This window comes from Merops nubicus, unplaced genomic scaffold (genome assembly GCF_000691845.1).
Source record: "Merops nubicus isolate BGI_N331 unplaced genomic scaffold, ASM69184v1 scaffold18373, whole genome shotgun sequence".
NCBI classification, from domain to species: Eukaryota; Metazoa; Chordata; class Aves; order Coraciiformes; family Meropidae; genus Merops; species Merops nubicus.
Genome location: NW_008598439.1, coordinates 59,476 through 75,598, shown reverse-complemented (window position 1 = coordinate 75,598; position 16,123 = coordinate 59,476). Strand labels below are relative to the sequence as shown.

General features: G+C 46.3%; 1 protein-coding gene across 1 annotated transcript; it reads left to right on the top strand.

The window, feature by feature from the left end:
• Positions 1-1,967: 1,967 nt before the first annotated feature.
• Positions 1,968-15,798, top strand: LOC103769812 (transmembrane protease serine 11B-like protein). Its single transcript, XM_008937046.1, has 10 exons — positions 1,968-2,064; positions 7,135-7,254; positions 8,234-8,349; positions 8,770-8,837; positions 10,416-10,579; positions 11,727-11,765; positions 13,488-13,668; positions 13,895-14,160; positions 15,082-15,224; positions 15,637-15,798. The coding sequence occupies exons 1-10, from the start codon at positions 1,968-1,970 to the stop codon at positions 15,796-15,798; spliced, it is 1,356 nt and encodes a 451-aa protein (XP_008935294.1).
• Positions 15,799-16,123: the final 325 nt, after the last annotated feature.

Here is a 16,123-nt window from a genome sequence, read left to right as displayed (position 1 = left end):
GCCTCTCTTTCTTACTCCATTGCTTTAGTTGTGCATTGAGACTTCGCCTCCTCACCAGCTGTGTGATGACAGGGGTCCTGGTCTTTGGCATCCTACTTTCTGCCTTCAGATTCCTTCTTCTTTCTTTTATGTGGGACCCAGGTGTACTGCAACCCCTACCTCCTTCCCAGATTGTCCAGGCTTTTTTTTTTAAGTTTGCCAGCATAGCACAAGCAGGCACAGCAGTACACTGTCTCTGGAATCAGAAGCCAAATGTGTTGGGTGCCTGGTAACTGAGCCACGGATTGCTATTGCCTGTCCCTTTTTCTTAGCAGGGATTTCTGCCCTGGGGAAGCATTGTCAGTACAAGAAGATATGGAGACACTTTGTGCAGAGAGACAATCACTGACCAGGATTATTACATCCTTACCAGTTTGGTGCCTTTTTGATGTGAAACTAGGGTTGGAGGAGCTTTTCAGTGCCCTAGAAAGCCTCCTCAGTTTAACCTCTTTCCTTAAGCAGCAGTAGGTTTTTTGCCTGCAGGTGAGACTGTTGAGAAACTGCCATGAAGCTTCCGTGTCATACATTCTCCCACCTATGCCACAGTCGAGTCACAAGAAAGGGCTCCATCTCTGAGGATCGTGGGCCTGGAATGAATGTCTTCATGCCTCCTACACACAGGTCAGGTAGCCATGTGTATGACACTTGGTACTTCACCTGTGGAAATTGTCACCCTCTAGCTAGGCTTCTGACTGCACTTCTTCTGCACGTCTGGACCGACTCAGTAGAAGCGTTCCCATAGGGGATGACAGTGCAGCTCCCAGGTGAAGTCCTGAGAAGCAATTACAATATGTGCGGCATCAGCAACGGCATTCGACGGGTTTCATAACCAGTTATGCTGAGACACTGACCTAATCCTAATTATGAGAAGCTGAGGCTTATCTTCAGCCTGTTTCATCCAAAAGAAGCTGGCCTTCCCAGAAAGGCGGTCTTCCTGTTACTTGGCTATGGACTTGTTGTAAAGGGGATGGAAGAGGTCCAGCCATGTGTGATGCACTTTCAGCAGTGTGTTACTAAGCTGGTGATCCCTGAGCTGTAGAGTTGTCAAATGAAAATCATTATTTGGAGGAAAAGAGTCCCTAGATGTTTATTGCAGCAAAGCATATATTTTCTTTGACACACACATATCTTGTTGTGATGGTCTGTCTTCATTATTCGCCTTCTGAAATAAATCTGTGTGTAAGGCTATGTGGATATATGTATCTTCTAGTGAGTTAGGTGAAACTGAGAAGGGTTCCTAAGAGAAGACTGAGAAATGCTACTTTAGGTTAGCGTTTGGTCTTGTGTTAGTTGGCTTGCCAGTTAACTTGCTGTAACTAGCATGAGTAGAAATGCTTATCTAGACAACCTGCAAATATTTGTATCACAAATGTTTATGACCAAAAGTATTTTTCCAGGACAGAAGGGTATGGCCACAGTTAAAATTAACATTAAAGAGTTAAAGAAGAGTGACAAACTTGAATGTAGCCATTCTTAAGGGGGCAAGTTCACGTCTGGCCAAATGACCAATTTCAAGGAAGTCCAAGGGAGCTGAGGCACATGCTGTTCAATCTACATCAGTTTATATCAGCTTCATATCTGCTCTGGGACTGAACACTGTCTGTTTAGAACACACAAATTTTCTCTCTTGGTCTTGCCCAAAATTCCTGATTTGTTTTTAATTATACCAAAGAAGGAAATAAACTCCACATCCTTGCAAAATTTTTGTGACTCTTCTGATTCGGGGTGTTGCAGGGCGCAGTTAATGCTCTGAAAAGGCTTTGGGATTCCTGGATGAAAGGTGTGATGAAAGAAGAGTATTGTTATTGTTTTAGGGGAGGAATCATACTACTGGGTAAGCCTCTGTCACTGAGACTTGCTGGACTTGTTTGTTCTGACTTGCCTATGACTCCTTCCTTTCCTAATTCAGGAGATAAAGCCTCAACTCTATGCTGAGATGCTGCACAGTGTGTTGTGGTGTCTGGGACAGTGCATCTCCCAGACAGAACTGCTTCTTGCTGACCTCTCAGTGGCATCCAGAGGTGAGTGCTATGGTCTTCTGACTTGGTCCTTGGTAGCTCGGGTAGCATGGCTCTATCACACATAGGTTTACAAAGCAGCTTGAGCTTTGGCCAAGGGTGTGGGGAGAAGGGCACTAGTTCTGAGCTTACTTCTGATTTGGGCTGCCTTCCGTGCACCAATAATCCTTCTGCTGTTTCACCCTTTCTCTTCACCCAAAATACATTTGTTTTCTGAATATTCCGCAGCTCCTCTACAGCATGTGATGGTGACAAATCAAGGTGGCCTATGGCCACTGAAGGTTATAGTGGGGGAACAAGTGAGAGTCATCTCACTGTGCCCCAACTTTGATCTGCTGTTTGTGCCACTGTGGTTAGAACGTGTTTCAGTTACAATCACTGAGCTAATGGCGTAGTACAAGAGGGTGAGTGGAGTGAAGTAGGTAAAAGTAGCTTCTTATGCTCTTGTTTATCGTGGGCTTTGTGTGCAGCCAGATATTGAATTGTATGAACAAATTGCAGAATCAGCTTGGAAATGCACCAGATCTGGCACAAGGCCATTTCACCCACCCTGCCTTGGAATGAAAATCAAACTGAAAATCCACAAAGAGTGTAACTGCTTGTTCGGCGTGTCGCTCCTGCAGCAGATTTCAATTGCTCAAAGGGGACGGATGGAGGCAGGCAGAGCTACTTTCAAAGGCTGAAAAGCAGAGATCTGCTACGTTCTGGGACTGCCAAACTATATGACTAAGATACTTGTGTATGACCAACACAGCTGGAAGTGGAAATCTGAGCGGTAAAGATGATGTAGAAGCTGTAGAACTTTATCCTAAACTGATTGTAATCAGAAGCAATATACTTAATATTTCCTTTACCCTGCGATGGCCTCTCATGTTTGTAAAGTCATTATGTAGTGAGTAGCCATCCTAGTTTTACCAAAGCTTATTTCAGAACATGAGTCTGTCTTAAGATGTTGGCTGTGGCAGTCAACTCTAGAAAGATGCATTATTGACGTAGGGTATTAGTGATGTCCCAGAGACTGTTGTAGTAGTACGGGAGGCTAGCTCTATCCCAACAGTTAGAGTTTATAACCTCAAAAAGCTGTATGCAAAATGGATGAGAGAATAAGGAACAGCAGACCTTTTGTGCCGATTGCAAAGGTGAACAAATAATTGGGGATATAGTTCCTGGTAAGTTCTGAGTAAACACATCCCGAAGACCGAACGCCGGCCTTGAATCTTGATGCAAATGACAAGAAGAGTGTTTGGAGCTGTTGTCTTTGCCCAGCTAAGTGTGCTCCTGGGAAGCAGCAAGACCTCGGTAGAATTGGAGGCTAAGGGGAGGAGCTCAATTAGTAAGTGGCAAATACATTAACGATGTGCTATCTGACTGCAGAGGGTGGCATGCAGCACCTACTGTTTTTGTGGGATGTTCGAGGGTGTGGGGAGATCAAGCTGATTCAGCATGACGCACAGCAGAACACACACGTTTTGTTTCCCTCAGCAGATCCCTTCTGTGCTTGGAAGTGACCCATTGTGTCAGAATTGCTTTGGGACGTATCAAACATTGAGTGATTGAGGCTGGTAGGTAACCGACTTGATGGAAACAAGGGTCTTGCAGTACTTAGGTAGGCACTAGCTGCTTCTGTTTCAGTGCCCAAAGTAGCAGAGGTGGTTGTCCCATTCTCTTAGACTTGTGTGTCCCAAGTATGCCACAAGAGCAGAGGAGAAGCGTTAGGCTGGTGTGGTGGCTTGTGGCAAAGGTGGGAGTGGAATTAGCATGTCTTGCTTCTTGGCCCTGTGCTTTTGCTACAGGACTCCTGGACTAAGCAAGGATTATTTTAGTCACTGTTGTTCCAACAACCCTGCCAAGGCAGATAGCTTCAGGGACCTAGTCTGGATTTTCAAATTGCACTCACTAGACCAGCAGATTCGTCTGTTCAGTTGTCTTGTGAAAGGTCCCATCTCTAAGAAGAGTGACTGTAGCCTGAATCCATCTTCGAACGGAAAAACTGATCATGACTGTAAACGTGAAGAGACTCTTATCAGATGTGCCACCCAAGCTCTGCAACTGGCTCGTCTGAGAGTTGTGAAATATCAGTGAGCAGGGCTATAATAATTAAAAAAAGGTAATAATAAATTTACTGTAGGAAGACAGTAGCATATCATATAGAAGGGCTTGTGCGTTTTCTTCTATGCAGAGCATGGCAAAACAGCTGGTGCCACAAAACATGACATAGATTCATCTGAAAGCAAACCTGGGTCTTTTGCATTTGGGAAATGTTCCAAGTGGAAGGTAAAGAATTCTTTTGGGATCCAACCTGAAATCTTGTCTGATCTCTCTTTGATTTTCCAAAGGAGACGAGACAATTTTAGCTCCATAAAATTTCAGTACAAATTTTCTTCCTAATGTGCCAGTAATTATTAATGTAGCTTTATTTCTTGCTGTATTTCACTTATTAAAATATTCTATATCGAGGCTTGATTTAATTCTCTCACTAAGCACACCTTTACTGTGTTTAAAAGAACTTAATTTGATACAAACAACTGTTTCCAAAATAGTTAATTTAGATTAATTTTTTTTTTCAGTATAGAATAACTTTTTAGTGATGAAAACATTCTCTGGCTCAGACCCAAGGTATGTAAACCAGGAGACTTAATAGTTTGCATTTCCAGACCCAAATGAACAAGTTGTCAGATGCTCCTGTCTCCACGAATTGTCTTGGACTCCTTGAGAGTGACGCGTGTTTTAAACGAGAACAGAGATTGCTGGAGGAGGTCCAGTGTTCATCCATAGTATTGTCGAGATGAGCAGTGTTTTACTGAGTAAAAGATCCTGGGTTTGAAGCTTCTGCAGACATAAAAGCTCCCAAACACAGCCCATGAGGAGGTGCTGTTTGGAGCAGAGAGGACTCAGCCTTTGAGATCTCTTGGTGGAGTCTGGCTTCTGATCTGCTGTCATGGCTTGCTTTTGAGAAAGGAGAGTTGTTGTCAGCCGTGCTGGAGGATGAATGCATTGGTGTTACCTGAGTTCCCGTCTGCCCCTGAGAATTAATTTGCAGCTCACTAGAGTTTTGGCAGTCACAAAATCAAGGCGTGTGCTATAAGGAAGCCAGAAGTGTGAGGCTGTACAAAGCACCCAACTCTGGAAGGCATCTACACAGCTGTGGTATTGGGGGTCTTCTGAGGAAGACACCTATGTATTAAGCGATGCCTCTTTGCCAGGAGAAAAGAGAAAGGGTGCATCTGTGGTTGAAGGCGATGAGACCATCTCTGCCTTTGTGCAGATCAGCACTGCAGAGGACCAGTGTTTCTCTGGCCAGTGAGTGTTGCTGGATGGAGCAGTTTTCTTGGTTACTAGAGTGCAGAGAAGACCGTGCAGAAGTCTGTTTCCTAAACAGGGGATCTACCTGCTCCTGAAACTCTCTAAAACTAGCCCAAACCAAGCTTTTATGTGCGGAGATTAAACTCTGAACTGCTTCCAACTTCCCTGTCACTTGCTGAGTATACCCTCTCTGTGTGCATACCTCTTGGTTATCTCCTCTGTGGCCCTATCTCTTTTTTTCCCCCACCTCGTTTCTGGTTTGCCTGGCTTACCATCTCTTTCTTGTGGCTTTGCTCAGCTTTCTTGCCCTCAGGGCAGGGTGCATAACCCCATTCTGCTCTCCCATCACGTCACTGGCTTTTGCTGTCTTGGATTTGTGCATCATACCCTCGTCCCTAACTGAGTATCTGCCCTGTTGGGTCATTTCCTAAGATGGAGCCTCTGCTGGTATCCTGCTCTGCTCTCACTGTGATTTCTTCTTTGCCACCTTGTAGTTAGGAAACCTGCAAAGCCTTACTCACTCTGCCTGCCTTTCTGCCCCTTCCTGCCTCTGTTTTCTTGGTTGTTGCTCAGAAGTGGTGGTGCCATAGGCCTGGAAAGGGGAAAACAGCATTTATTGTCTTGTTCACAGCAATACAACCATGGATCAGTGGGTGTAAAAGAGCATGGTGACAAGCCAGCCGAGTCCCTCTTCCCCGGGGCTGGCTGCTGCCATTTGTCACCCCAGGCACCTTTGAGAGATTAGCCCACATGTTTTTCTGATACTCTGTACTAATACTGACCGTGGTGTAGAGACTCAGTGTGTGGCAGGACAACAGTTACTACAGAGCGTGCTGTGGAATTACTAGGGTTCTGAAATAATTGTGCTTAAGGCTTTGCATCATCCTGCAACAAAGCTGCCGGGGACATGCACAAAAATGTGGCTTGTGTAATGCTGCAAGGAGGCCGCAAGCAGAGCAGAAAGGCTTATGTGCCTGTGTCCACCTGTGAATCAAGTTCCCAGCCCTTTTACAGCTCTGCTCTTGCTTTCAGAGAGTCACTAAGTCTGGGTCTTGTTGCCATATCACATTTGCACATGACTAGCTGTTTCTCTCCCCTCTGACAGGCTGTCTGGCAGGGGGGAGGATGTGGTCTTCTACAATGTATATGTGGTTTTGGTGCAACAAAATCCAAACCCTGTAGGGGGTCAATAAATGTTACTACTCATACCAACTAAAAATAACTTGAAGCTGTATGTTATGTGGCATCTCTGGTAGCCTGGAATATCCTCGGTGCAGGAGTTATTCCCTAAGTCATCAGTTTACGTTCAGTTTAAGCACCTGCCTGGGCAGGCAGCTGCACTTGGAATTTGTGTAAGATTTCTTGATGGGAAATTGTCTCTGCTAGCAATACATGCACAACTCTGGGCTTTCCTTAAGGATGCGTGGGAAGCAATAGAGGAAAGTTAGAACACAGGAAATTCTGTCTAAATATAAAGAAAAAACATTTTCTGTGAGGGTGGTCAGAGACTGGACCAGGACTCCTGAGAGAGTGGGGATCTCTGTTCTTCAGGATACTAAAAACTTGACTTGACAAAGGCTGGAGCAACCTGCTGTAGTGGCACCTGGTTTGAGCAGAAGATCAGACCCACAGGGTCCAGCAGTCCTTCCCCACCTACCTCATTCTGTGAGGTTTGTCAGCTGAGCTAAGCTGTGCCGGATCTGATTTGGCTCAGGATACGCTACTGTCTTTGTAAGAGAGCTGAATTTCTCCACGTTTCCTTCGATGCAGACAGTGACCCAGATGGACAGAGCCGCGAAGCGCATAGAGCCGTGGAAGATAGCAGTCATCGTTGTGTCGGTGATCGTAGGCTTCGCCCTCATCATTGGCTTGATTACATTCTTTTTGTGCAATGGTAAGTGCACCACTCTTTTTGTTGTCACAAGTCTTCAGGAGTCTGTTGTGTTTCACATGCTACTGTGGCCTTGCCTGACGATTTATGTTTTGCCTCTCTTTTTGTTTCTTGTCTTGCCCTTGTGGCTCCACTGGTATATACATGGTTAACCAAAGGTTGGCAGTCTTCTGTTGAAGCCAGGGGTGTGGTAGTACTCTTGGTCTCAGATAGGGTTTTTTCAGAAACTGAACCTGGCACATCTAGCTGAGGGTTTTCCAGAAAGAGAGAGGGCAGACCTTTAGGCTTTGTGGAGACCAGGACTTAGTCCTGGTTGCCAAGGGCCCAGATTCAGAAGGAGGTGAATGAAGCCAAGCCATTCTATTCCAAGTCTCCAGGATACCAATGTGAGAAGTTTAGAATTGCCTTCCTGCTGGGATGGAACTAATTGTGCTGCTGTCTCAGCTCACCAGGAGTTGATGAGGTTTGCATTAGGACACTAGGCAGAGCAGTGGCAGAGCTACAGCTTAGCTTTGCTGTTTGGCAAACTCTGAGTTATGAGGCCACTCTGCCATTCACTCAAGGGCCAGATTTTAAACTTAACCCAACTACTGAACAGCTCTGAGCCACTTGCCTCTCAGAGGGGCAGGGACATGCCAGAGTGCAGGTAGAGAGTAGTGAATGTGTCAGCTGAGGCAGAAGGGACACGTGTGGGCTAGTGTGTCTCATGCTGTGCTCATCTCGGGCTGATGCGAAGACGTTCCCTAGAGAAATCTTGTAATGGTTGTAATTGAGAGCTACTTGGGATGGTCCTCAGTGTAGAAATGAGCCTCTGTCTAGTCCACGGAGCAACAAGATGGTCCAGAGCCCCCTTTTCCCAAAGTGCTTTTGACACTAATTCCACAGCTGACAGGGTCATGGCCAGTGCCTGGGAGCTTCACGTGAGCCGTGCTCTGAGAGGTTCTGTGCGTGTCTGAACTGGCACCTTTCCCCTTCTCTGTAGATCAGGACCGATACTACGATGCATCTTTCCTCATCACCAATGTCAAGTACGACCCTCAGTATGAGAGGCAAACTACAGAAGAGTTCAGGCACCTGAGCCAAGAGATTGAAACTATGGTAAGCCAAGATATTTTTCTCTTTCTCCCTGACCTGTGGTGAATAGTCCTGAGATTGTGTGATTAAAGAGTCAGAGGTGATTATGTCTCATCTTTATGCAGCTGGCCTTACTTTTCAGAACTTCTTTAGTGAGTTAAATATACGTTTCTGACTGTGTGCAAGCAGATGGTAAGCACAGGTGCTGTCTGTTCTAGCAGCCCTGTGGTAGAGCAGGCACTTGCAGAGCAGAAGGGACAGCAAAATCGGCCAACTCAGTGGTTTATTTTGGTTCTGCATCCTCTGATGGAAATTTAGCAGTAGCTGTGGTGGAGAGGTGAACATCTAAAGGCATTTTCTTGTATTTCCAGGCTCAGGAGACTGTTGTATGTTGAGAGCACGTACGTGTCACAGATGTATTTTAACACTCTTTTCCTTTAACAGATATCTGCAGTATTCAAGGGGTCCTTTCTAAGTAAAAGGTACATCAGGTCCCATGTTGTCAGTCTAAGGTAAGCAATGTGAAGGTCAGGAATAACAAGGGATGTGATAAATAGCCTTTCTTCCTACCCTTGACCATATGGAGCACACCAGGTTATTTATGCTTGGATTACACCAGCAGGATGAGTAAGTCTTGGCTGGGTGTCACTCTGCTTCAGTGCTCGCAACATTGAGGGCTCAGTTACCTTCAGAGGTCAGCAAGTAGGAGAAATTTGGCCCTATACTTGTGCAGATTGATTACCTGAGTACCAGTTATTTGTGGTTGTGATGCAGTAGCTGAATTACTAGGTCATTCCAGTGTTCACGGCTAGTTAAGGGCTTGAGAGTTGCAGTCAGCTCTTTATTCCACTTACTGTGTCCCATGGAAGCTCAGGCTGTTGTCTGCCCCTCCGCATGGTGTACAGCAGGAGGTGACTGTTCTCCTCCATCTCTCAGAAGGACTGAAGGAATAAAGGATTCCTCATTGAGATGCCTGGATACATAATTGAGGGAAGGAAGCAAAAGAGACATACAAGTGTCAAGGTCCTATGTAAGAAGTTTTGAGTCTTTCCCCCCTCTGCAGTGGTTATGTATCACTCTTGGCAGTAAGATCCATCACTTCCCTCTACTTCACATTACATTGGTTTGGAGTTGTATTTCTGTAAGTCTCAGTTCTTTGGCATATTTTTCCCTAGACAGCAAAGAATGCCAAACTTCCCACAAATGTCCTTTTTCACAGCACTTCTGGGCTTTCTTGCCTTTGCCCATCTCTAGATGGAACTAATAATTTCCTTAAATTGTTCTATATTGTTTTCTGCTGCTGGTTTCTTCCACAAGCCTCTTATACTGTATATCAACTGAAATTACAGAACCTGGGAGCTAGCCTTCAAGCAGCCTTTTTACATCTTTTAGGCTGACCAGTGTGTCTCTTGTACACTTGTTTTCACTACAAGATACCTTGTCTTGCAGTTAGGCACTGGACCTAACAAACAGCCGAGCTGCTGCATCTCTGCTGGTTTTCCCTCTAGGGTTCAGTTGGTTTCCTTTAGACTGTTAGTCTAAAACATTTGGCCTCACTTTATAGTCACAATAAGTGATCATGCCTTGCTCTGATAACTCAAACTATTGAGATTTTTGTCTCTAGATACAGTGGAGCTAACTGGCCAGTAAATGGACAAGTGACTTAAATGGACAGAAATGCTAAAAGACCTTTTTAACTTCTGAGGCTCTAAACTGGGTATTTTGAGTGACTGTTAGGAATGACCTGCTGGGCATGTGCTGAAGGGTTTTAACTTGCCACATTGCTCCTACTGCCATCTGTGTCCTACTGACTATGAGCTGCATGGAGGCCAAAGGGAGTGATCCCTTCTCTCCTTCACAGCTGTACCACTTGGGATGGTTACCAGAAAATTCCGTCTGGCCATCGTTATGGTGAGAACCAAACCTGCTGCCTGCTGACATCCTCCTCCTCCTTTACTTGTGCACAGCCATCCTCTCTGGTCTGTACATCTGTGCAGACCCGTTCTTGCGTAAAGAAGGCCGCCGGTGCAGAGCAGAGCAGAGGGCTGGTGGCACGGAGGGGCTGAGCCCGCTGTGTGTGTTGATTGCAGCCCGGATCCCGGCGGCGTGCTGGCGTCTGTTGTGCTGGTGTTCAGATTCCCCTCGGCCGACGGGAAGGCCTCCACCTGGGGCCACGTCAACAGCGTGTTACGCAGGAGGCTGAAAACAAGTTCCACGTTCCTGGAGGTTGACCAGTCTACCCTTGCACTCAGAGGCAAGTGCCTTAGGTTTGTGTTTTCAGCTTGCAATTTGTTCCTCATACTTTACTGTTCTCAGTGTAAGGAGTTTCACTTTAGTATGCAGGTATGGGCTCTTCTTGTTTTCTTCTTTTGCCTTCTCAAAACTGTGTTACAGCTGACAGCCCAGGATGCCCAGCTTGGAAGAAGTAGCATGAAAAGAACTAAAGCAAACTGGCACTGTTTCTTGAGTGTGAGCTCTCCTTTGTGGTCTCTGTGTGACCTAGCTCTGTTGAATGAGATAGTCCTCCCCAACGACTCCATAAAAGGCCCAATTTTGTGACCATGGGTTCACGGATTACTTTAAGGGACACAGTGAATGGGACAAGAACCTGTATCACCAGGTACTGAAAGGAAGAGTCCTCAAACTCTTAAGACACATGGAAGGCTGAGATGGTTCTCTTCACTCTCTGCCATTCCCTTTGCTTATTTGACAGATTGCTGTAGCCAGTGTTCATAACAAAACACTGAGGTTCCCAGGCAGTAATCATCTCCCATGAATCTGTCACTGGTTACCATCAGAATCTGACAGAGAGTTTTCTGTAGGAAAGAAATGAAAGTAATATTAAAGTTTAGCTCCAGTCAATCCCAGCACTGAGGATTTAATAAAATGATAGAATGGTTTGGATTGGAAGGGACTTCACCTAGTTCCAAGCCCCTTGTCACGGGCAGGGACATATCCCACTAGACCAGGCAGCTCACAGCCCCATCCAGCCTGGTCCTGAACACCTCCAGTGGTGGAGCATCCACAGCTCCCTGGGCAACCTGTTGCAGTGTCTCACCACCCTCATAGTGAAGAACTGTTTTAACCATAATACTGAACCTGAGCAAAAGTATATAGGTGTTTATATCATGCACAGCTATCAGCACATGTAGCTGTTACTTGGGCCTCTTTGCAGTCATCTGCTGCTTTTGTTAGCTTTGAGCTAAGGCAAGGAAGATACATCCTTTGGCCTTACACTTTCAGTGAGGAACAGAGGCTTAACTGAACTTCTCCAGCAGAGCAAATGACTCCTTTTACCGTCCTGTCACTCCATGCAGTGATGCAAGCCATTTCATTGCTGTTTGCTGGGTACAGGCATCATGCAGCACTGTACTCACTGTGGTGTTTGCTTTTCATTTCAGAGCTGAATAAGGAAAATGGAGATAACCTTTTGAACAACTGTAAGTACAAATGCTTTATAGAAAAGGTCCAGGGTCATGGTGCTCTAGGTTCTCTGTCTACAAGATTCTCATGCTTTTGAGATGCAAGCTGACAAAATAATTTGTTAGAGATCCTAGAGCAGTTGACCGTGCACGAGGCAGAGAAGACTTCAGCTCATTTTCTTGCAGTCAGCCTGGCTCTGTAGTGTGTGTAGAATCACACATCCTGGCGTGGTGGTGGTGAGCACTTGCTTTAATGTTTCTTATGGGAAGCAGAGGCATGTAGATGAGCTGCTGTTAGAGAGCTTTGCACAAGAACTACAGTTGCTGTGGGCCAAGATTCTTGCCAGAATTCTTCCAAAATCATTCCCTTCTAATCCTTCCACCTGCTAGGAAGGTTTGGCAATAGGTGTCTGTTACATTTGAGCTAAACCTTGCAATACCCAGGGGAAGGCTGGAGGGTGGGAGAGGGAGAAGAGCTGTCCACAGTGAGAGCAAAGCAGTGGCACAGTCCTGGGGAGAGGGGCAGGTTCTCAGTCCATCTCCTGTTCTGTGCTCTCCCCCCCAACTCCACCCCAAGGTCTTAAGGCTGCCCTGGGAACAGGGAGCCAGAGTACATCCCTTCCCAGGGGACTGCGTCAGTCCTCTGCATGGTCCTGGAGCCTTTCTGTGTTAACTTTCCATCTTTATGTGGACTCTGAGAATTAACTGGTTTGGATCTAACTTTTTTCAGCTGAGTAGCATGTGACTGTGCTGTTTGGCACAGTGCCTCCAAGTAAACTGTTGGAGGAAGAGGATTCTATTTTTTTGTTGCTGTTGCCAAGGCTGACCTGGAGTTCACCTGGAAAAATCCCTTCTTTGTTTGCTTAGTTTCTGGGTGGGTTTTTTGTTTGATTTTGTGGTTGTTTTTTTGCAAACTCATCTTCAGCAATTGTGACACTTAAAGCTATACTGTGTTGGTCCTGCCTTGGGTGTCCAGGTGGGATGTTACAAATTATGGGAAGCTTGCCTCCACCGAGTTCACAAGCACAGTACCTGTCTTGTGTGTGCTTTGCTGGTGATGCGTGCATTAAGGGTTAGAGCTGCCCTGGTGTGGTTGGTCTTGATGTGGAGGTTCCTCAGTATTTTCATACACAATTTTTAAGAAGTACTTTTAAACCAGATTAAGGACTTTATAAAGAAAATACATTTTGCTAATACGGTACCAAGAGAGGTTCAGATGAACCTTATATGCCGTTACTATGAAAGCTATATGAATGTAAATGTTTAGGTTAGTTATCAGTGTGTGTTTTGTGCCTAGTAATCTGTGTGTGTCCCTGTGACACGCTAATGACTATGTATGTTACCTTTCCTTCTGTACAGCTCTGGTCAAATATCAAAAAAAAAAGCAAAATTTGTCAGGGCAAGGGTAAGCAGTTACAACTGGGGAAAATAAACCATTCCTCAGTCTCAGGTACACAGCCTTCAGCTCCCTTGGGAGTACCTATGGGCTTGTGTGTCTGACAACTGGCTTAAGGAAAAAGCAGTGACTCTGCTACTAACTTGTTCACCCCACATCCATCCTGGGATGCTTGTGACCACGACACTTGATTTCCCTGCTGCCGGAGGCGCCGCTTCAGGCAAAGGCTGTCTCTTGCCACCGCTGCCCCCTTCTGCCTGTGCCCGCAGCCGGGAGGGCCCTTCCCAAGGCAGCGCCCCGATTTCGCTCGGTGGGCTGAGGCAGCGCCGCCCTCTCTCCGCCAGGCTGCGGGATCCGCAGGCCGACGTTCTCCTTCACGGGGGTGGAGAGGATCACCGGCGGGCAGCGCGCGCGGGAGGGCGAGTGGCCGTGGCAGGCGAGCATTCAGCTGGACGGCACCCATCGCTGCGGCGCCTCGGTGATCGGCCATACGTGGCTGGTGACTGCAGCCCACTGCTTCAGAGGGTGAGTTGTCAGCGCCTCCCCGATCCTGCAGGCCTTAGGACGCTTGGGTGCTCTGATCTTTCATGGCCCACTGGCAGCTCCATCTGCTGAAAGATAGTGAAGTTTGTCTCTTCTCTGTCCCCTAGGCAAACCTGGCCACGCTGTGTTTTGATGCTTAAATAGAGAGCTAAGCTCCTTTGGGGATCTTGTTTTGGGTGGCTGTGCCATAACCTCAAATATCTTACAGAGTAACTAATCCTCGGAGGTGGACGGCCAGCTTTGGAATTCTGCTAAGACCTCCAAAACAGAAAAAACCCGTCCGAAGAATCATCATTCACGAAGGTTACGGCAACTCCGTCCTTGATCATGAATATGATGTGGCTGTTGTGGAACTTGCCTCTCCCATTGTGTTCACGAGTGACGTGCACAGTGTCTGCCTTCCTGAAGCATCCCACGTTTTCCCAGAGAACGCTTCCTGCTTTGTCACAGGTTGGGGAGCTCTGGAGAATGACGGTGAGCGTCTCTTACCTTCCCGTGCCCTGTCAAATCTACCTGGGAAGACTGCTGATAGGTTTTACAGGGGGTTTTGTTTATTTTTGTTATTTTGTATTTATTAACACTTGTTTTATATTTATTAATGACTTGTTTGATAGGTGCGTGTGTTAATGATACATCTGTGGACCAAGTTGGCTGCTTTTCTTCTGTCTGTGCCAGTGGATTGGTATATGGGGGAAAGACCCCACAGGCTAGCCTTACAGGAGTAAGAGCAGGGTCTTTTTTGTTGCTGCAGGCATTGTGCTGCTTGAATATGTTTTATTCTTTGTTCCCGCTGACCCAGGCACTGTGGGTTTAGCTCCGACATGAGTTCTTTTGCCATTCATCTTTGTCATAGATGTATCATGATGGTTTTCATCAGTTAATCTCTCTTTGGTCATAAATCAAGGATCAGCCAATGACTTGAGTGAGCTTCATTCAAATTAGTCCATGTCAATGAGGTTAGAGATGATGGGACTATACATCTGCTTCTGAGAGCTCTTGAACTGTATGGGTTGTGTTGGATGGTAGACTCTTGGAGTGTGTAGTGACTGCCCAAAGCTACATTGCAGTTAACCACATGGGTCTTTCCAATGCTATCAAGGACATATCTTTTAGCCTGCAGTTGAATCCAACACTGAAACATGTACAAAAGTCCTTTTGTCCATCATGCTGAAGGGCTTCTGGTGAGGATAAAAGATGGAGGAGGGTTATGTTTGGGAACAAGTGGAGGACTTGAAGGGGGAAAAAACCTTTCTTCTTCCAGAGACATTGTCTGAGTAGCTCCCTTCGTTGTCTGTAATGTCAGAAAGCCTTTAGGAAACTCTGTCTGTTCCTAATCTTTGAGTGTTTTAGGTTGCGTACCCTGTCTAAAAATTGTAATGCCTCTTCTCTCTCTAGGCTCTAGTGTTAATCACCTTCGACAAGCAGAAGTGAAAATTATAAGTACGGCAATTTGTAATAGAAGAGAAGTGTATGGTGGAGCAATAACTCCTGGAATGTTGTGTGCTGGGTACTTGGAGGGGCAGGTGGATGCCTGCCAGGTAAGTCTCTTCACAGGTAATAGTGGAAAGGAAATAGGTGGGGTGGGAGGTGGTATTTTATAGAAATAAAATACATTTTGGGGAATCTTGATGAAGTTTGTGTGCTTCGGTATCTTGACAGATGCAAATGAAGAGCTTTGTGGTTCATGGGCTGAAGTCTGCACTTAGATGCTTGGGGTTCATGTATAATGCAGATGTGAGAGAATACAGATGTGAGTGTGTGGAGTGGGAGAGACTGAAGTAGACATAGGATGTCAGCCCCTGTCTTGTCAGTGAACCATGTGGAGGCTGAATTCTAGCTGTGGTTGGCAGACAAGTGTCTGTCAGTTGCAGCAGGACAACGTGGGGCTTGCTGCCTTGCTGGGGTGACCACTGTTTACTCTGTTCCTGCCCCTGACATTTTTCTCCATAGGGTGACTCCGGTGGGCCACTGGTACATGAAAACTCCAGAGGAATCTGGTACCTCGTGGGAATAGTGAGCTGGGGAGACGAGTGTGGCAAGCGAAATAAACCGGGAGTGTACACACGGGTGACCTACTACCGAAACTGGATCCACTCCAAAACGGGCATCTGAAACCCGCAGCCAGTTAAGTTCTGTGCTCTCCGTACGCCTGTTCCTCTGACGCGCTCTGCTCTGTGGTTACCCTCTAAATGGCTGCTGGCGTAGCTTGTGGTCACGTATCGAGTGCCAGCAAGCTTGGAGTAGTCTAGGACTTGAAGCTGGTTTGGCCTACAGCCAGACAGGAATGGACTTGATCCATGTGACAGCTGTTTGTTCAGGAAGTACTCTGTCAAAGGAACAACTGCCTTTGTCTGTGTGCAATATACTGACCCTTCTTCCTCTGTGGACAAATGTCCTGGCCCCAACTTTTATACCCAGACAAAGCGTTTGAGTCCAA